Source organism: Oryctolagus cuniculus, chromosome 6 (genome assembly GCF_964237555.1).
Source record: "Oryctolagus cuniculus chromosome 6, mOryCun1.1, whole genome shotgun sequence".
Lineage (NCBI taxonomy): Eukaryota > Metazoa > Chordata > Mammalia > Lagomorpha > Leporidae > Oryctolagus > Oryctolagus cuniculus.
The window spans coordinates 45676949-45698294 of record NC_091437.1 but is presented as its reverse complement, the minus strand read 5'-3'; the positions used below and the strand labels follow the sequence as shown (position 1 = coordinate 45698294).

The 21346-nt window shown below is 38.9% G+C and overlaps 1 protein-coding gene and 1 long non-coding RNA gene across 10 annotated transcripts in view; one reads left to right on the top strand and one right to left on the bottom strand.

Moving 5' to 3' along the window:
• The window catches only part of EBF1 (EBF transcription factor 1), a 412032-nt gene that overhangs the window by 315363 nt on the left and 75323 nt on the right, over positions 1-21346 (top strand). For all 8 annotated transcript variants that reach the window (XM_008255335.4, XM_002710343.5, XM_002710344.5 and 5 more), the window contains exon 10: positions 11921-12047. In XM_008255335.4, coding sequence (XP_008253557.1) covers positions 11921-12047 — 127 coding nt within the window. The remainder of the gene's footprint in view (positions 1-11920; positions 12048-21346) is intronic.
• The window catches only part of LOC127490703 (uncharacterized), a 120712-nt gene that overhangs the window by 36674 nt on the left and 62692 nt on the right, over positions 1-21346 (bottom strand). The window lies entirely within an intron of this gene.

Sequence of the window (21346 nt, the reverse complement as noted above, 5' to 3'; positions counted from 1 at the left end):
CTGGAGGACAGGAACCCAGTTACTTGAGCCCTCACAGCTGCTTCCCAGGGTGTGCACTGACAATAAGCCTGGGTCAGATGCCAGAGTAGAGTATCTGCCCAAGTATCCAATGCAGGACACAGGCATCGTAACTGCTAGGCTAAATGTCTTTCCTTTAAGCATCTCTGCGGTTCTTCACTTTAATTTATGTTCTAGTGACATTGAATTCTTAGCTGCTCCTGTGTTTGTTGTATGTGATTTTTTTTTTTTTTGCCCCTGCCATATTGTCTTGCTCTTGCCAATCCTTCCCCCTCCCCACCCCAAACCCCACCAAATGCTTTTACCTCGCTTCTATGCTCTTAGTCCTCTAACCTTTAGAATCTTGTAAAACACCACCTCTTTCTGGGACATCTTCTCTTACTGCTTCAGGCATAGAATATTTTCTCTTGCGTATATATTTCTTTATTGTCACATCTCTATCATATACATTCTTTCCACCTTTTTATCTCAAATTATTGTGATTTAAGGGCATACTCTGCCTTTGAAGGCGAGATTCATGCCAAATTCAGCTCCATTTCTCATTGTGCCTAGCACAAGAACCTGGAGCAGGCATTAGTGAAAATTTTTTGAATAACACTACTACCTTCCTTTTCATTCATTCATTCATTCATTCAAGAGATGCTCTTTACTAGAAACTATTGTATTTGAAGATAATTCACAATGTCTCTAATAGTGAGATTGTAGTTTAGTTTTTGTTAATGCTTATGTGGGTAGGTAGTTTTTAGATATGTTTGTTGTGCAATATAGATACAAGTAAATATCTTGGTGTAAATCTCCTGGAAATGATTAGGAGTAAGTAGCAATAAAACCAGTGTGGTTAATATAGGTGATATCTTTCTCTGAACTTGTTATAGGCATTATGTCAATGAATCCTTATGATAATATAGAGAACTAATCTGCTCCCCCTTGACATACCCTCCCCCAAAAATATGAAAGTAAGAGTAGGTGATTGACTTTCTAAAGGTTCCCCCATCTGATTATATGCAAAGCTTGGATTTGAATCCAAATCCATCAGACTCCAGAGATTCTCCTGACCATATCCTATGAATAGGTTGGAACTCATTTATTCAGAAATGAATGTTATAATAATGTCAACTCTCAAAAATTCAGCATGAAACCAGAAGCAAACAAAAAAAAAGGTAAATAAAACAAAAGATTTTGGAGCAACTAGAACAGTAATTTTTAATGAACTATGCTTTTTGGTTTATTAGGTCACAATAAATTACAAAGAGTAGGCCGGCGCCGCGGCTCAGTAGGCTAATCCTCCGCCTTGTGGCACCGGCACACCGGGTTCTAGTCCCGGTTGCCCCTCTTCCAGGCCAGCTCTCTGCTGTGGCCAGGGAGTGCAGTGGAGGATGGCCCAAGTGCTTGGCCCTGCACCCCATGGGAAACCAGGATAGGCGCCTGGCTCCTGCCATCGGATCAGCGCCATGCGCCGGCCGCTGCGGCCATTGGAGGGTGAACCAACGGCAAAGGAAGACCTTTCTCTCTGTCTCTGTCTCTCTCTGTCTACTCTGCCTGTCAAAAATAAATAAATAAATAAATAAACTAGAGGCGCATCTTTTATGGAGGCAGCGTGTTGGAAATAAGCTCAGGGACAGCAGGAGTGACAACTAATGTCACTGGCCACCTAATGTGAAGGGCAGAAATGGAAAACCTGAAAGGCAGACACAGAATTATACATATCACTGTATACCACACTGATGACTGCTCATCATGACAGTGGCTCTGAGTCATCAAGGAGGAGCTGCAATCATGTCAATATATTCTGTTTAAAACAGCAATATGTGTGTAGTACATCCTCAGGGTTTTTCCAGCAGAAGCAATTGTAGGGCCACAGTAGTAAAAGGGATTTTAGAACTGTAGAGGTTACCTATGTGTAGTATCTTGTTAGCTGAAGGTACATGTTAATTACTGAATATATGCACAAGCATCGATGTATACAGTATGCAAATATGAACTGCCCCACAAAAATGTTAGAAGGAGTCTCTGTGACTGTTTTGTTAACCCTCTTGTTAGTCCTCTGAAAGACACTAACCATCTTTTGGTGAAAGGTGTGTTCATTCTTTGCTTACTCCATCTATCAGTCTTTTCATTCTTATATTTTTTCTTTCCTAATTCCATAGGCAAAGATTGCTCTATTAATTGTCAATGCTGATTCCAAGTATTCAGCTTCATTCATAAATGCTTCGGGCTTTCTTTTTCCTTTTGTATTTTAATTTTTAAACAAACAAGCAGTAACACAGACTCTTGATCCAGGCTCCAATTGGGAATGATGTTCCTTCTTGACTGAGTTTAGAAAAACAAGCCTTGAGAAAGAGCTCATTGTGTTCTTGCAAACCACAGGGGCTGGTGTGGCTGGTGTCTGATTCTCTCCTTCTGTAACACCCTGGACCGCAGGAACTCACCACTGGCTCTCAGGCTCCCAGATGGCCAGGATGGGATCCAATCATAAATGGGGCCCAGTTGGCACAAGATCTACATCCTGGGAAGAGAGCTAGAGGAAGTTTATTTAAAAAATAAATATCAAAATAAGTAAATAAATAAATAAACCCACAAACCAAAGGCAGTTGAAGCATTATGTTTTATTTCAGTCTTTCTCCCAAATCTGTTATTTTGAAACATGATCTGTTGTTGCTTTCTTTCGTATAATTAACTGCATTGATTTAGAGATTTGGTTAGCTACTGGTCAGAAGAAGGGGACAGTATATATTTTTGTGAGTGCTTAATGAGGATACCATGAAATTTGTAGTAGCCAAGTAAATTGTTTTTTTGTTTGTTAGTTTGATTTTGGGGGGAGTTGTTTTTAGCAAAAACTAATTCTGAATGGAGTAATGTTGATTATTTCTTTTTTTTTTTTTTGTAGATTCTTAAGGGACTTTGATGAATCTTAATAGTAGTGGTGAATAACATCATGATATTTATTGATTTGATGTTCAACAAGTCTTTAGTAGTCTCAAGGTCCTATTAAATGTTGTGAACATAGTCAAAAAAAAAAAGGCCAAGTTAATTTCTACATGGGGCTTATATTCTTCTTGAGGAACACAGATAATAAATAGGAAATTATGTGTATATCTACTACCTAGCCGTGTCTAAGTGCATATCTCTAAAGAGGGAAATCTGAACAGTGTCAGATAACACTGCTGATTATTCAAAAGCTAGGATTTAAGTCCTCTAGTTAACTCAACTCCTGAGACTTGGTTTCAAAAGTCTCTCTGAAATTCATACATAAAGTTTATCTTTGGGGATTCATGTGACCCACCATATTTTGCTAAACACTGGTTTAAAGTTATTTTCTTAGGGGCAAAGAGAAACCAGAATGTTTGTGAAACAGTAAATGCCTCCACTGGCTTTCTCTGACATTCTCTGAGAAATCATATACTGCCTTTGAGACACATGATTCTTGGGAATGAAAGAATCTGTGTTACGAAATCCAGACAGCTCTGATTAGAGAACAAACCAAAATACACTGAGGATCTTGGGAGAGGAGCTGGCATCCTCACACTAGTATTGTATCCACCGCAGGAGAATACAGATATAAAATGGAGGTCCAGTCAACCCTGTTTCCAAGAATACACACTTTTTCATATTTCAGCTTCCTTTAGTAACTCATGAAAAGTATACTTTTAGATGACATCAGTGTTCTAGAGTGGGTGGAAAGCAAAGTTGCTTTTTTGGTCAGTAGCACTGCCGTATCTCTTTAAATGTCCTTAATTTGATTTGGTTACAAAGCTTTAATTATGTTTTTATGTTATAGTTTCCTTATTTAAGTGTCTGCTTCATGTCCATCACTCAGTACCCCCTACCTATCTCAAAAGAGATGGATATTATTATACTAATTGAGGTGGAGGGAGAATGCTGTGAGGATTATTAATACATAAATTAAAAAATTAATCTGGAAAATGTTTCAGGGTCCCTAGAGAAGCTGTACCCAAACAAAAAGAATATTTAATATTATCAGTACCTCCACAGAACAGATGAGAGCTAATGCAGTAGATTTGTAAACTGAGGCACAGGGTGGCAAGTGCCAGTAGTTGAGTGGGCTGGTGGTATATCTTAAAACCCTGGCCTGTGGATGGGGCTGTCTCTGGAAGCTTTTTTATCAGTGCCCCTTTTAAGCTTTTTCTAGTCTAAAATGTTAATCACTTTTCCAAAGAAACTTTTCTTTTACCTCTTCTCTTTGAGTCTTTGCTTGTTTTGGACTTTTAATTTCCTTCACCTTTTAGTGCTGAAGGTAATAAAGGGCAAAATATTAAATCTGAAGAGTAGAAATGAAAAATCACTAGTGTGCTTTCTAGTAATCCCCATTTTTTTTTTTTTTTTTTTTTTTTTTTTTTTTTTTACTTTGTGGCTTGGAACTTCCAATTGCATTTATTTTATATAGTCCCATTGGTTGGAAAATATGCATAAAGGCTTATCTTGGCATTGCCTTTTTTGTTTTGCTGGGGAATCATTCTCAACTTGTTCATTCATCAAGGAAAAAGGTTGTTTTGAGTAGCTGCTATATTCCCAGGACCTTTGCAGGCACAGGAGAAGCTCAGGATACAATCTGTGCTCTCAAAGGCAGAGTTAGGGTGCAAAGTACACGTACCAGAAATTATGGACAAACAATAAACAGTTGGAAGGAGAGGCAGTGGCAGTTGCACAATGGCAGTCATTAGGATGCTAACCACTTCTAATTGGTTCCTTGAGCATGATTTTAAACTTCGCTGAAACTCATTTTCCTCATCTATGAACCAGCTCATGACTATTCCTGGCCCCTAATAGTATAGAATATAAATCAGTGAAAGAACTTAACCAAATGCTTGGTGCATGGGAAGAATACAAGGAAAGGTAGGTAGTGCTGAAGTCATCACTGAGACCATCAGCATCCTCAGCTTCTGAAGAACTAGAGTGACTCAGCAAAACAATGCTCCTGGCTGTCAGAGAAGAAAGCAGTTCCCAAGACTTGCTGTTTATCCACAGAATTCTACACGTTTCCATCAATGATTTTAAATACTGGCACTCTGATTAACCTACCACACAGGGCACACTTTGGATAACATGAGGCTTTATAAAAACCATTTGGAGAATTGTCCCTTCCATGCCCCTCCTCTGACCTTCCTAAGTTTGCAGGTTGCCTCTTGAGAGTTCTGCTCCATGTGCACAGCTGGATGTGAAACCTCTCTCCTGAGACCTGCGTTTCTGTGGAGAGGCCCCACACATCTCAGCCTTTTGGCTAAGATCAAGTGAAGGAGTGGCCCCATTGTGCAGCTTCCATGTCGGGCTTTGTCTCATGGCCACCACGGCTTTGCTTTGCACCCAGAGAACAGAATGAGTGTGCTTCACTTGGCTCTCCTCCACAGGGTGCTTCTGGTCCCGTGTTCTGTGTCCAGAGAATATAAAGTGCTTATATGGGCAGTTTGGAGGGAGAATTGTTGTCACAATGTCCGGGCATGCTGGCAGCCTTTGTAAGGTCCCACAGAAACCACATGTGTTTTCACCTAAATTTCTTTGGGTTGTATTATTTTATTATTGAGAAGTTAGGAGAATTAAAAAAGTCATGCAGAAGAAAATAAAACTACCTGTAACTTTGCTCTCTAGAGGGAACTTCTGTTACATTTGATGTTTTCCCTTTTAGTCTATCTTCCATGCACATATACTCCTAGTTTTTATGTAACCACATGAGATATATACTGCTCCAAGCTGGTGGTATTCTATTTTTTAATTTTTACTACTGATTTTCTTACACTAAAAGAAGAACCTGCATATGTATACATTTATTTTTTCCATAATTATTTATGGACTAGTATTTCCTGTGTAAGTTTGGGGAATTTATACACATAAACTTGCGCGCGCACACACACACACACACACAACACACATGGAAGAGAGAGAAATGAGGTTTAATGTCATTCTGGGAATAAATATGGTTGACGTTCAGTGTGGTTCTTTTGTGTACTACCTGCTTAGTAGTCATTTCTTTTTTTTTTTTTTAAAGATTTACTTATTTGAAATTCAGAGTTACACAGAGAGAGAAGGAGAGGCAGAGAGAGAGAGAGAGAGAGAGATCTTCCATCCCCAACCAGTTGCAATGGCCGGAGTTGTGTCGATCCGAACTCAGGAGCCTCATCTAGGTCTTCCACATGGGTGCAGGGGCCCAAGGACTTGGGCCATCTTCTACTGCTCTCCCAGGCCATAGCAGAGAGCTAGATCGGAAGTGGAACAGCCGGGACTTGAACTGGCTCCCATATGGGATGCTGGCACTGCAGGTAGCGACTTTACTTGCTGTGCCTCAGTGCCGCCCCAGTACATATTTCTTATCTTTTTTTTCTTTATTTTGTCACTTGTTACTGGAGCCACAGAACTTTAGACATCTTTTTTACCACTTAGATGAAATACAAACAGTGGTCCCGTGCTTACATTGGGACATAGGTGCTAGGCCAAATGAATAATTTTAAGATCAACATAGTTAGGGAATGAGGGTTAAATATTATTGCTTTAAGAACCAAGGACTCCAGGCAGGTGTTTGGCCTCACAGTTAAGATCCCAGTGAAGCTGCTTGTGCCCCATATTGGAGTACCTGTGTTTGAATTCCTAGTTCCGGCTCCTCACTCTTTCTGCTAACACACCCTGGGAGGCAGCAGTGATGGCTCAACATAAGACTCATGCCACTCAGGTGGGAAACTCCGATTGAGTTCCTGACTCCTGATTTCATCCCCAGCCCAACTACAGCCACCATGGCTCCTGGGCAGGAGGAGAGGGGAACGAACCAGAGGAAGGGAACTCTGTCTCTTTGCATCTCAAATGTAAAAAAAAAAGTGGACTCCTATGGATAGTATCATTGTGCCTGGGGGACCCAAAGATCTAGCACAATTGTGATCCAATTTACAAGTATACATATTCCAGAAATACTTTAAAAATACCATCAGTGTCAGGCACTCATTTAACTAACTACTTTATAGAACACAAGTGTGAATTAAACTCTTGCTGATCTCGGGATCTCTAATTGGAGAAGAATATATAGAAAAATCTTCATAGCACAAAGAAAATAGGCTGCTAAATGTTCCAGTATAAATTATATAATTGTATAAATTCCCACAAAGATGCAGGAAATCCTGACTTTGTGGATTAGTAAAGTTATTGGAAGAGAGAGCATATGTTCAGGGTCCTAAGAACAATTGGAATATCCATAGGGGAATGTGTAGGCAAGGAATGGTAAGAAACAAAGCAAAAATGTTAGGCAGGGGTGTGATGTTCCCATATACTCACATGCGCTACACTCGAGAGTGGGGAAGGGAAAAGCAGGGAGGTAATAGATGGGCTGTCAGGCCATGGAGTGCCGTGAGCATTATGCCAAGGAGTTTGGAGTATATGTTGTAGGCAAAGTGGAAAGCTGAAGGTTTGAGTTAGGGCATGACATGGTAATATTACGTTTGAAGAACATAATTTTGGCAGAGAAAGTCAAAGTAGAGAGAGACCATTCTGAAAGGCAATTACCATTCTGTAGTAGTCTAAGTAAGAAAGGATGACGACCTGAGCAAAATGAAAAGTGCAGAAGCAAAGAGCTGCCACTGGAATCCGGTGCGGATGCAGTCAGCATGTGTTAAAAATTAGAAAACTAAAGATAACTCCATGTTTTCTATTTTGAGCAATTTGGAGGCTTGTAGTATCTTAGGGAATTCAGTGGCAAGAAGTACATTTGGAGGGAGTAAGATGATAAAATTTAACTCGGGTCCTATTGTGATTGAGGTGCCAGGAAGACATGTTTGGAGAGATGCTGTGGCTATGTTGCTTATAAAAGTCTGGTGCTTGGCCAAAGAGAGCAAGTCTGCAGGTATCAGTTTATCTGAGGTGGTTGAGTCAATAAGTAAACTCAAGAAAGGGTAAGCAAGTAAAAAGAGGGAAATTAAAGATGTGATAGAACTTGTAAAATTTCCACAGGTAACAAGTTGGCAGAAAAATGGAGTAATGAGGAAAACCAAAATAGTTAGGCCCGAATGAGTAAGAGAAGAGTTATGGAAAACAGTTACTTATAGGCATAAGAGATGGAGTTTCTTCCTAGTATTTCAAATGATATTAATCACCTTGCCTGACACTCAACACTTCTTATCTGGAATATGTTGGTGTACAGGATGGGTTTTAAAAGCTGATGAATGTGAAATGCTGTGGTAAACTCTGACACTTTGCAAGTCTTACATGTTAGAATGAGTGAGATGTAAAGACGGTGAAGAAAAAAAAAAGATGTAAAGAAAGTGAAGACTTCCAACAAGGGAGAAAGTAGTGTCAGATGTTACAGTCTCAGAATCTTCACTTCTAACCCAGCTTGTTTGATTTGTAGTTCTAGAGGTCAAGTCAACAGTGCATCTGCCTTCTAATCACATAGAAGAGAATTTCCCAGAGTATAGGGCATGTACCCCTGTCAGAACAGGAGACAATTTTGGGTTCAACAGTTGTTAAATAGGACTGAATCACCCAGTGAGAAAGTTATTCTTCTGTCTCTTGTTTGCACTTTTGATTTATGCTAAGGAAGAAAGTCTCAGTTGGGGCAAATAACTCTTTTATATCTAATGCTAGTTAGCCCTCTTTTTCAGTAAAGTCCTCCAGGTTTTCAACAGTATCCAGCTAGAATTTAACATCTTCATGTTGAGATTACTGTCTACAATACATTCTTAGTTGGCAGTTTTCCAATTATTGTAGCAATATGAAATTTCCTCTTAAAATGTTTTAAAACAAAAAGATAATCCACTTAAAACTGTTAAGTACAGAATTGCATAGGTTGTATATATATATGACAAAACATGAGAAAGAGATCTTTGAATTATGGAAATGTGGAAAATTTAGAATTAATACAGACCTTTCTACTCTGGTTGCTAAGAGTGGCTCCCCTTAGTGCAACCAAGTTGGAACGATGTGTGAAATCCTGGATCTGAGGGCCTTGGAGTCTAGACCCTCTTCTCTAAATAACATCCTTCTCCTAAGATGTTGGATCATTTTTTGAAGCCACTAGACTTTTTTTCAACTTTTATATCCTTAGCTGTGAAAATGAGAGAATTCGTTTTGAATGACTACTGACATTCTTACCAGCAATAACTTTGATAGTTCTTTGAATGGTTAGTAACTAAACCTATGCCTTCAAATTGATAGCCATCACCCACAATGGTTCTCTTGTTTAAGCCATCAGTGCTAGAGACTGTTCCCACACCAATATCGACAGCAGGGAAAATATTAATGAATTCATTCTCTAATGATGACTCAGATTTTAACCTCATCTGCGAAGGACAGTTGTTTCAAGAAGGAATCTCTGCCTTAGTTAGGGTAATTGATTAAACTCGAAAATGAAATTGCAAATGAAAATTTGTTTGAATTTCCTGAGCCTAATGCTTTATGGTAAAACCTCACAGACAATCAGTAGTTTCACTGCAGTCGTATCTAGTAAAGCCCGTGAATTTTGTTCCTTAGTGTAGCGTCTGTAGGTAATAAGCACATAAACTTAAAAAAAAATCTCTATCCACCTATTTATTAATATCTTTATGTTTTAAGAAAAAGGAAGAGAGGTGAAGGATTTTCTAATTGGCTGCAGGTTCTTTTAAGTATTATTGTAAATCCCAAGTAACTCATAAATAAAAGCATGTTTGAAATCTAACAATATAAGAACCTTTACTTTCAAAGTCAGCAAAGGATGAGGCAATAAATGGAAAGAGAAGATAGCAAGAGTGTGTATAGAAAACACACAGTCTTTGGATGTGAAGTATTGGAGTTTGTTACTACCTTTTAAAGTTTCCATATGAATAGTTCTTCCCTGTGATTAGAAAGGAAGTATTTGTTCCTGCCACCTAAAGGATGTTATTGCAGATTACCAGGGCAATCTTATGCAGTTTAACCATTTAAAAACTCTGTTTTCACAGGTGAAAAACAAAAAGAGACAAAAACACAGCCACTTTCCTGAACAAACTACTGGTTTTATATAAAATCCCGAGCTTTGCAGTAGCTACTTCTTAGGTACTTGACAGATGTTAGTTCCCAACTTTGAAAGAATGCTCCCTGAACAACTGATGTTAGCATGTACTAGATTTTGGAAGATCATCTTGTAGTATCCTTCAACACCTGTTTCCTCTCCTATTCTCTATACAACATTAAATTTGATTTCCTGGTCCTATGCTTATCGATCACAAGAGCAAATGAGAAAATACAGTGAGCCACAGGAGGAAAAAACATGCAAAGAAACAGTAAAATAAAAATGATTCCAAAATTGTGCTATTTAGAATCATCTAGTGCAGGAGAAAGTGGCCCTTCATGCCTCAGTAGTCAGAGTATTTACATCTTACAACGAGATACAATATAGGGTATTCCAAATAGTGATCTTGATTCATAAAGACTAAGTTAAATTATTTACACGTTACTTATTTTAGAAAGTGCGTAATACACTTGTGAGGAATTTCAACATCAATGGGACAAAATGTAAAGAAATGATTTTTATATGTGTGCTTGTTTGGGTGAACCTTGAGCCATTCAAAACCGTTAGCTGTGGAAATCAACCCAGTCTCCATGTGAGCCTGGTCTTACTGAAATAGCTTTTGAATGCCTTCAACAAATAAGCTCAGCATCCTTATATTCTACAGAAGAGGATGAGTCATTTCTCGCTCTAAGTTAAAATGGTATTATTCTGATGCCTACTCATGTTTCAAGAAGGAACACTTGCCAGAAACCACTTGTGGATTTTAGCAGAAGCAACTTGTTCACATTCCTTTTCCCAGGACTTGGTGTTGGGGCAGTTTACCCTGGGGGAATCCAGGAACTGGATTCAACTTCTCACGGTGTCATCTGTGATTCTCTGGGCGAGATGTTTGAATTGAGCTTGGTCTGCCCACTAAAATAAAAGTACTTTCTGATTATCCTCATGAATATCTTACGCACATGCGTAAGATAGTATAAACTCTTGTATACTGTATGTAGTATCTGCTGTATACAAACTCAATACCACAAATGTTAACTAAGTGCATCAGAACAGAGTCAGAGTGGGCAACTGCAGATGTCATGGAGAGAACATATAGAATCCAGTACCATCAGAGGTCAACCAGTCAAATACCAGAGCTGAATTTTTCAAAGAACCAGATAATGCCAGTTTTACGGCCATTAATAACATTTTTGTTATACAAACAAAGATAAGAGTAATAAAAAATAAATTCTGCTTCACAGTGTAATCTGATTGCCAGCAGAGCTCAGCAGTGGCTTTGCTCGCTGTGCACAGGGAATTGCACAGTGGACCAGCGAGCATTCGGCAGCTCCCTCACCAGCCTTCCATTTTTCTTTTATGGACAGTCCTCCGTTCTGCCAGATCCTTCAGCTATGCCAGGGAGGCAGATTTCTCTGGTTTTGCCTTTAAAGCTCTTTGATTGTGCCTCTGGTAGTTAAAGCACTGCATGCTCTTCAGGGCTTTTCATGTATGTGCTCTGCAGCTAATCAGAATGCCTGGGCCTACTGTTTTCCTACCTCTGTGTTGTCCACGTGTTTTGGGGCTCAGTTCAAAAACCAGACCCATCAGCTTCAGGAGATTCATGGCAAAGCTCAACTCAGAATGGGGTGTCTGTTTCAAACAGAGATTTTCCAAAGGATATCCTGTGGTAGATAAATCATTTCATTAGGCCAGGTTCCCTTTTCAAACCAGGAAGCAGAGTGCCTGCCGTGTAGGAAAACCCAGATAATGTTGTTATGGCTGTGCTCAGAGCACTTGTAAATATTGTTGTCAGTGTCTTTTATAAAGGTTCCATCGAGATTGCATTTAAACATTGACAGGTTAATTATGTGTTTTAAAGCTTTGTTTATGGAGAACTGATAGGGAAGCTGCAAAATGAGTCTTTCACATATCGTAATGACAGTTCCCCCCCACTCTCTCCTCCAGTTGATTACTCCTCATGCCATTCGTGTGCAGACCCCTCCTCGGCACATCCCTGGTGTTGTGGAAGTCACATTGTCCTACAAATCCAAGCAGTTCTGCAAAGGGACGCCAGGCAGATTCATCTACACAGGTAAGAACCACTGCCATGGTGAACGGAGAACTTCCGTGGCCTGTGGGGTCTTTTTATTGTATCTTATAGGCATAAGCTAGTATATTACTATTCAATCCAGTTTCTGTTAATATGACATTGTCCATTTCATGATATGCTTGACTAAATGAGTAGCATCTATTGTTATTAAAAATGTATCTCTGTGTGTGTGCTGAATGGCAGAGCTGTTGGAACAATTAGCCGGATGCCTAAAGAAGCAGCCTGGGAAAAAGAGAAGGGGAAAGAGGTGCGCTGAGCACTCTTGAGTCTCTCTGGATGTTAAGCCAAACTGCTGGGGTTAGTTTGCTTTATAGAGTGGGAATGTGCTCTCATGGACAGTCGGAATCCAACTTTCTTCCAGTTTACTTGTAGCATTTGTGTTATACATTTGGCAGTTTTCATATTTAATTTGAGCTTGGTTCTTTTCTCCCCCATTAAGTTGCATTTTGTCCTCCTGAAAATAGCCTTGGTACTTGGGCCAGTTTGTACTAGAGAGCTTGGGTTGGAGAGGGAATACAAACTGTCTTTGTATTTTTTTGTATTCAGGGATTCAGATCCAGGCGGGATCTCTGTGCAGATACTTCAGGTGAATTGTCTAAGTACCCAACATGGACTGGAAAAGATCCCCACGTGGTGCAGTGTAAACCAGATATAGAGGGATCTTTTTTATGATTCGGATTCTGCTGTAGCAGAGACTGTAATTCTTACCAGCTCCCAAGTGAGACTGATGCTGCTTGCTAAAGGACTGCACTCCGAGTAGTGAAATCCTGGCTTCCTGCTTAGTGTCGGTCTGGGTTTCTGTCTACATGAACCCATCCCAGATCTCCTACATTCATGCAAAGGATCATGGGGCCACATTTACTCCAAAGCAGAAGTTGCTTTCAAAGAGATTGCATAGCAGTGAAGGGATAACACTGTTAGTGTGTCCTAATTATAACCATACAATTAAATCGACAAATTTTATTTTGCTGTGACATTTTATCTCAAAACATCTTTCTCTTGTATTTTAATGCTAGGAACAAAACCGAACACGATTCTTAGTCTCTCTGTCTCAAAATTATAAAAACAATTAATGCATCCTGACCCTTGGAAATGCCTCCCAGCCCTTTAAACAAAATGCAGGTTTGGTGCCTGCCTGACGATTAGTTTTAGTTAATTGAAAATTATAGGATTGACCCAAGAGGAAAATTTTGTTTGCACTCCAATCACTTTTACAAATTAAGGAAAATTACCACAATTTTGTTTAGCTAAGGTTTCACACTGAGTTCAAGAAATTAGCTCAGCCATCCCAACAAAGTCAGCACTTTGTTAGTGAGCACTTGAAAAAATAATAGTCTATCTGGAGTTTTGCGGTGTATACAAACGAAGCATAGAGAAAGCTGTGATGCCTTATAGAAGTAGGCCAAGTGTTTTTAATTAGGCTCATTGGTTCAGCGTAAGTTTTGAAGAACAATCAAACTAGCAGATTAGCTGTTTCTTTTAAAGCTAGGATTTCTTGCCATTCATTTTTCCCATGAGAACTTCCACATAGCACTATTTTTTTTTTTTTACAAGCCTCATTATGGGCCTGCAGGAAAAGGACCAATTGAAACTTCTGATACTGTAACATTCCCCACCATCATTCCACTGGATGGGAGTTTTTCACAATGTTCCTCACTGAACTCGGTGTTCTGGAACATATTACAAAACCACAGAGGCCAAATGTTTTCTCTGAGGAGTTTGGACTCTGTTTTTGGCCGAAAACATTTAGGCCTTGCTGGCTGCTTATTTACTCTGCTATTAAGCGCAAGAAAAGGAGAAGAAAAGGAAGAAAATGCTTGTGTGGTGGGAGGTACAAGAGGCAATCAGCCGTGGTTTCCGCTTTGGTGACAATGTCCCTGCCCATTAATGGTTCCATTTTGTGGTCAGGTCTCATTTAGAAGAAATTATTTTTAATCAGTGTTCAACAAAATATCCCCTAGAGCCACCTGGCCGTAAAAGTTTGAAAAAAAAAATCAGCCCCATTAAATTACTTAACTTCTCAAAAGAAAATAGCTAGGGACCCATCATTATTTGGAGTTTTTTTAACCATTAAAAAAAATTGCCATCAATTTAAGAAATCACATCTTGGAAAAATCTATATTACACTGGAATTAAGATCAAACATAAATGCAACAGATTTGCAAGTCTAGCAAAGTAGTTAAGGGAGAGTGGGAAAAGTTGGTGTGTATGCACATGGGTACCTGTGTGTGACATTTAAAGTATGAAAAAATGCTCTGCTCTTGCTTCAAACTATGGGCAACAGACAAAAAGCCTTCATTTTTAAAATGTTTTAGTAGAGAGTGTAACCTTTCCCCATATTGGAAAAACAAAAATTTGAAGAAATCGAAACAAAGATTTCTCCACTGGTACATAGTGGGCCATTAACAGTTGCTGCGCCATCACATCATTTCTAGCAAATGAGAAGCTCTGTTAATTGGTGAATTACTTATAGGCCCCTTAATCATTACCACAAAATGCCCTTACCAAGGGTTGCTGGTTCATGGCTGGGGCTACTGGTGTGTGTGATTTACTCAGTTTACCTCTCTGCTTGTCACCACATACTAGTGAGGGCCTAGAGATGGGTTGTAAAACCTCCATGTTCTTTGTATTCAAACAGCTGCCTGAGTCTTTGTAAATGTACAGCACCCCTCCCCAGTCCACCCACAGAAGTTCACACTTCATTTTCTCTAACATCGATAGTATTTCAAGATGTGAAGCTTTGTTTTCTGGATCGAGTCAACTGAACCTCTTGTTTCTCATGGAATGTCATTTGGAATTCTTCTCTTTAAAAAAAAAGAAATATCACAGAGCCAAAAAATACCCCAAATTAAGGCACTGTTGCTGTGTTCATAGTGTGCTGGAGAGAGTTTGGATGTGTAGAAATGGAAGGCTCTAAAAATCAATAATCATTTAAAACAAAACCCTGAGGCAGAAGCTGTATGACCTAATCTATGTAAATTAAGGCAGACTTTTTGGGTAGAGAGGAAAGAATTTGACTAAACCCAGACTACTTGCCAGCTTGCTCCACTTGAGAGGGTGGTGAGGGCAGTTCTCCATCATGGCTCCTCCTACCAGAAACACACGATTCTGAGCTTCCATATGTGAGAGTCCCTTGTGTTTGCCCAATCAGAATCATGGAGGAAAGTGAATCCCAACTTGATTAGGACAAAAAGGCTCAATAGCGCTTCCCAGATCTTACTTTACTGTTTTAGTTATTCTTAGGTAAATGCAAGGCAAGACTGACTTTAAATGTTGAATAATGTCTTCTAAAAGATGAAAATGACACCCTTTTTTAGTCACAGGGTTCTTTTCAAAGCGCTATCATCATGTGTTTGGTCAGTCAGTCTAGTGAGAAGTAAATCTACCATAATTCTGTTGCCATGTAAGGGGTCTCTCCAGTACTTTATTATTCTCACAGCTTGTTTTCTTGCAGTTGTTAGATCTTTAAGTGACTTGGGTCTTTTAGAATCATGATCTCTCCTGCTAAGCCCTACATAACCTTGGGAGCTGATAGAAGATTCTTAGGAAATGTCAGCTGCTTCTTTGAAGTTCTTAGAATTGGTTTTCCTGATAAAAAGTGGCCAATCCAACTTTCATTCCAGTCACTTCTCCGTAGGAGTGGCTGCTATGTCTGAGCAATATATGGCTGCCAGAATGAGCCACCAAGATGATGTTTGACTAACAGGTATGCACTGAGGGCCATACACTGCCTGCTCTCTAGAAAGTTGGTAAAAGGTCTGATGCAGGAATACCTAACAGTTCAGCTGTTTATCATTACTTAGGTCACTTCTCAGACCCTTTCTACTACTGTTATCTTCCAGTCTAAACATTTTTCATCTAACTTCTGCCTATGGAGAAGAACTAACCCAAATTCCTGTGTATTAGTCTTAGAATTTACTTTGAAATAGTTTTTCCTAGAAATACTCCCTGTTCATGCCTTGTGCCCAAAATAATTTACCAATGCATAACACATTGCTTTGTACATTGGAGGGGTTATTTTAATTTTTTGACAGGCAGAGTGGACAGTGAGAGAGAGAGAGAGGTCTTCCTTATCCATTGGTTCACCTCCCAATGGCCGCTGGGGCTGGTGTGCTGCAGCCGGTGCACCGCGCTGATCCGATGGCAGGAGCCAGGTGCTTCTCCTGGTCTCCCATGCGGGTGCAAGGCCCAAGCACTTGGGCCATCCTCCACTGCCTTCCTGGGCCACCGCAGAGAGCTGGACTGGAAGAGGAGCAACCGGTACAGAATCCGGTGCCCTGACCGGGACTAGAACCCGGTGTGCTGGCGCCGCAGGCAGAGGATTAGCCTAGTGAGCCACGGTGCCAGCTGGAGGGGTTATTTTGACTCAATATGCTCTGTAGAACTTGACAACTTTTACTGTGACATTCAAGTTTTCCTTTTTTTTCATCTTTCTCACCATTTTTGTTTCCCTACTTCCTACCTCCCTACTTCCACCTCTTACCCCCCCCCCCCTCTTTTTTTCCTTCCTGACTCCCAAGAACACAGTATAGCAGAGTGATTGGATGCTTGAGTCCAAGATGTTGGAGGTGGACTGAATTCTCAGCTGTATCACTCACTAGAGAGGCTATCCTTGGGACATTCTGTGACAACTGTGAACCACAGTGACCTGATCTTCACAAGGAGGCAATAATACCTCGCTGGAGTTGTATTTAGGATCAGAGAAATGTATATAAAGAATCTAGCTTTACACCAAATACCAGTAATTTCCACTAATAAATGGCAGCTATTATTGTTCATTCATTCATTGCCATTTACAATGGACTACTGTGTATTTGTTGTTATTAGCACCATCACTATCATTATCATCATCACCTTAGGACTTGGTAAAAAAAAAATAACACCATCAATCACAAATAAAAAGAGCAAAATATGGATAAGGTAGCAAGAAAAAGAGGTTAATAAATGTGAATATAATAATTTGGTTATAATGGATATATTCTCAGGAATGTTCTCAAACAATAAGTATTTTACTGAGGGGATCCTGATTTGTAAAACACATAGTGTGGATTTTTTTGGGGAACAACACATGCTGATAGTTTGGTTTCCATCCCAAACTTCAACCCCTCCCTCTGGAGACAGTAGTAACAAAGGTAGGAGGCTGTAGTAACATGATTACAGCCCAGTACCAACCACCTTCCGAGATGTTTTAGTTATAAGTAGTTTCCACTTGAGGTTCAAGAAGTTTGAGACCAGAAAGCTCTGTTTCCAATGCTTGACAACCTCCTCCACAAAATGAGAGTTGCCATCTTGGTGGTAAAGGCATTATTTTTAGAGAAGTGAAGAGTTCGTACCTAATGCATCTCATGTTCTTTAGCCTTTTCTTCACACTAATTCACTGCCACATTAAGCTTCTGAAAAGCCACTTTCATGTGAATATCCTGCAGGGAAGGCTTCCCTCTTGACTCACAATATTTAAGATATAACCTCAAATCCTCTGCTTGGCATTCAGGTCTCACTGTGTTCTGGGCCCAGTGTTTTCTCACCTCTAGTCAAGCCCATCTCCTCACTGGGCATTTTGAGCATGGTAATTCCTTAGGTAAGATCCAACTGAAACACTGTTTCCTGTGAAGGCTGGTGGACAGAGCACTGTGCTGAGAGCAGTGAGGTGTGTGCTAGCCCCAGCTCTGTTACTATCTGGCTACAAGACCTAGGACATGTTACTTATCTGCTCTGGACTTCTATCTCTTCACCATAAAATAAGCCAATTGGGGTAGGAGACTTTTATGTTCCCTTTTGCTTACCTTGATTGATTGGAAGAATCTCTGTATTTGTATCTGACTTCCCCATGTAGTTAGACCATTCATTTATCATATACTGTTTTGTGCCTCTGGATTTCTATACTATTCTTTGGAAGACAAATCACAAAATGTCCACAGACTTTATGAGAGAAGAGATATCCCTTCCTGATCCTATACTCTTTGAAACTCTGTGTTGAAACAATCTGATAGGTGTTCTGTAATGGTTGATTGACATATTGCCCAGGATCAATGAGTTCTCATTGATTTTTGTACTCTGGATGACATGTAATGTAAATAAGAGCTGTTAATTAAGGTTATGTCATTTTTCACTTGAAGTTTTACATGCCTAGTACACAGCAGTTGGGGTTTCTGTTAAAGAATGGTTTTAGGTCTATATTGTAAATATGCTTAATTTTCTCATCTGTAATTGAGATATCTTAATAGTACCTTCATCTGAGGACTAAATGGCTCAATGTATGAAATGCAGTCCTAATAGTACCTTATGTGCTCCTTAAAAGTAGACTCAAAAAGAGAGAAGCAGACAATAATAGTGTTGTTTCTCTCGAAAATCCAAAGAAGAATTGGTTATCAGAGTATGCTTTGATATTATATATGTGCCAGCTTTCATCATGATTAAAGACATGATTTTTTTCTAAGCATTAGGGAAAGTATCAAGAGACCTGGGTTCTAGTTCTGATTTGATTACTTCTTTTTGTTACTTCATTCATCTCAAAAATGTGGATTTCCTGTTCTATTCCAGACAATTTTATAAACCAGTTCTAGGCAATGTCCTAAAACAATGTTGAACAAAGCTAGATATGGCCCATTTTCATTGATCTGATTGTCTTAAAGGGAACATAAATGTTGATCAGTTTACAATTTCAGACCCGGCAAGTGTCCAGGAAACAGGAATGGGGTTTCAGATTATTATGTAACAAAGAAACCCTGACTAGTTGGTCAGAGGTACTACCCTTCATGAAAGAAATGAGAGCTGAATTTTGAAGGATGACTAAGTGTTAACACAGAAATAGTGAAGGTTGGGGTTGGGGAAAGAGTATGAGCGTTCAAGCAGATGGGAGAATATAAGGCACTGTGTGGGGAAATTGTGGCAGCTTGGAAAACTGTAAGAACTCCTTTGAGGTTAAACATCAAGAAGGAGGAGAATGTCAAGAAAGAAGATGAAAAGAGCAGGGACATACGTGTTCAAAACTTTGAAAGCCATGGAGAGGAATTTGGTTGTTATCTTAAGAACAATGGGCAGATATAGAAGTATCTAACATGACAAGTGGACATGACCATATTTACATTTTGGAAAAAATAATTCTGGGTGGCTGGAGCATACTAGACAAGAATGGATGTTGGAAGACCTCTTAGGAGATTCATTGCGATTGGGAGAGTGAGTTGGTGACTTCAATTTAGGTGGTAATGGGTGGAGATGGCATGAAATGAAAGGATTCAAGAGGTATTTAAGAGGAAAATTGGAAAGGATGTGAGATGGGTTGGATGTGGGGTTGAAAGAGGGGTTAAGTCTTCTAGATTTTTGACTTCCTCAGCTTAACAAGTGTCATCACTCTTCTGTGTGTCCAAAGAGTCTTGTGAGCATCAATGAAAAAATGGGCATGAAAATATTTTGCAAAGGCAAATATTCTCCACATAAGTGAATTGTTAAGAAGACAAGCCTAAGCAAACTTGGGAAGAATTAGAGAAAGGCAGGCAAGAATGTGTTTTCTTTTTTATCATATTGTTTTCACTTAGAAGACAGCTGAAAGAGGGCTGTGTATTGAACACTTGACTCGTGGTTATGCCTTAGTGATGTCCTAATTGGAAAAGATCCAACAAGAAAGAAAAATTCTCAGGATATGCCTGTCCACATGTCTTAAATATTAATCCAAGTGAGAAAATTATTCAAGGCAGAGGGAATGTTTGTTCCTTTTGTTTTTGTGACACAAAGAGTAGGTCCTGAGTCTCTGCTCTACTGGAGGGTATTTGTTGACTTTGGGGGGTTTTGTCCACAAAATGGGACTTTTTTCCTGATCCCATGTAGGCTGATGTGTTGGTGAATTCAAATCCTTTCATATTTATATAGTTAAACATTATTGGTGCCAGAATGGGGGTAACAACAATCAGAAAAAGTAACCATTGTACTTCTGTATCATCTATAAAACGAAAGCTTTTCTGCAAAGAATAAACCTGGACTGAAGGAAGCATATTATTTTGCATATTTTATGTATATACTCTCCAAGAAATATGATCTTTATTTCCTATTTGGAGTGGAGTGTAATCAAGACTTGAGCAGCTAGTGTAACAGAATCATTAGAAGGGATATTTTCACTGACATTAGAGGTCTAAATAGCCACAAGGCCTTATATACAACCTTGGCTTTTTCCTGTCTACCCAGAGTTAATAAGTGATAAGGCTGGAAGAGAGATAAATCACAGAAATCCCTGTCCAAAGAAAACATATTGACTACAGCCAAGCAAATAACAGACCATAACCAACGGTCCCATTCATCATTCATGTAATAGGTATATAAAGTATTTCCTACCAATGAAGCCATATAGAAGGAAAGGGCAGATAAGCTTGCCCAATGTAAGGCATGTGATTTGGTTATTAAGGGACATGAACTATTTGTCACATGGTTTTAATCTTTAAGATGTGTTGCTATTTCTCAACTATAAATTTCTGGTAAGGGATTAGAAAGCTATTAACAATAAAAGTAGTAAGCTGAGCTTTCTATGTATTATTGCCAATATCATGCAATACTATAAAATCTTGAACCGCTAATCTTTTTAGTATGATATAACATGATTTGGTTTTCAATGCCAATAAACTATTTGGAGTTTTACAAGTTTTTTTTGTTGTTATTTTTTTTTTCTTACCAAATATCATGATAAATTAACCCTTCAACTTTCTAACTATGTATGTTGAAAATGTCTCCAATATCTTGGAGTGAGAGAGAAGGGGGATGACATTTCTTTTTCTCTTTTTCAAAGATATATTCCAAATGTTTATTGAGAGTTATTTTGGTTTTGTTTATCCAAGTTTGCAGTCTAATGCCTTTCCTTCTGTTCATTGTTAAAGTTAACAGACCTAGAGTCCTATAGCACATAAAATTCATTTTTCTTTTTGTTTTTGTTGCATACCAATGCTTATTGATTTCAGCTAATTTATTGAGCACCAATGAAAATATTAAAAATAATAAAATTGCCCACATTGCTGCTAGTTCTTAAAAACTTAAACACTCAGTAAATGTGAACTGCTAATATTATTTTTAATGGCGTGTATCTTCCAATCTCTGTCCTATATATATTTTTTCACTACCAAAATAGGGTGATAGCTTACATAATATTATGTAATTTGTGTTCTCATTTGATAATACTCATATGTCATAAATATCAGGGTTGGTAATTTAAAATAATTTTCAGTCTTTGATAATTATTTCATGGTTTGGGAGAGCCTTATAATGAGATACATCCTTATCTTCATGTTAAGACATACACA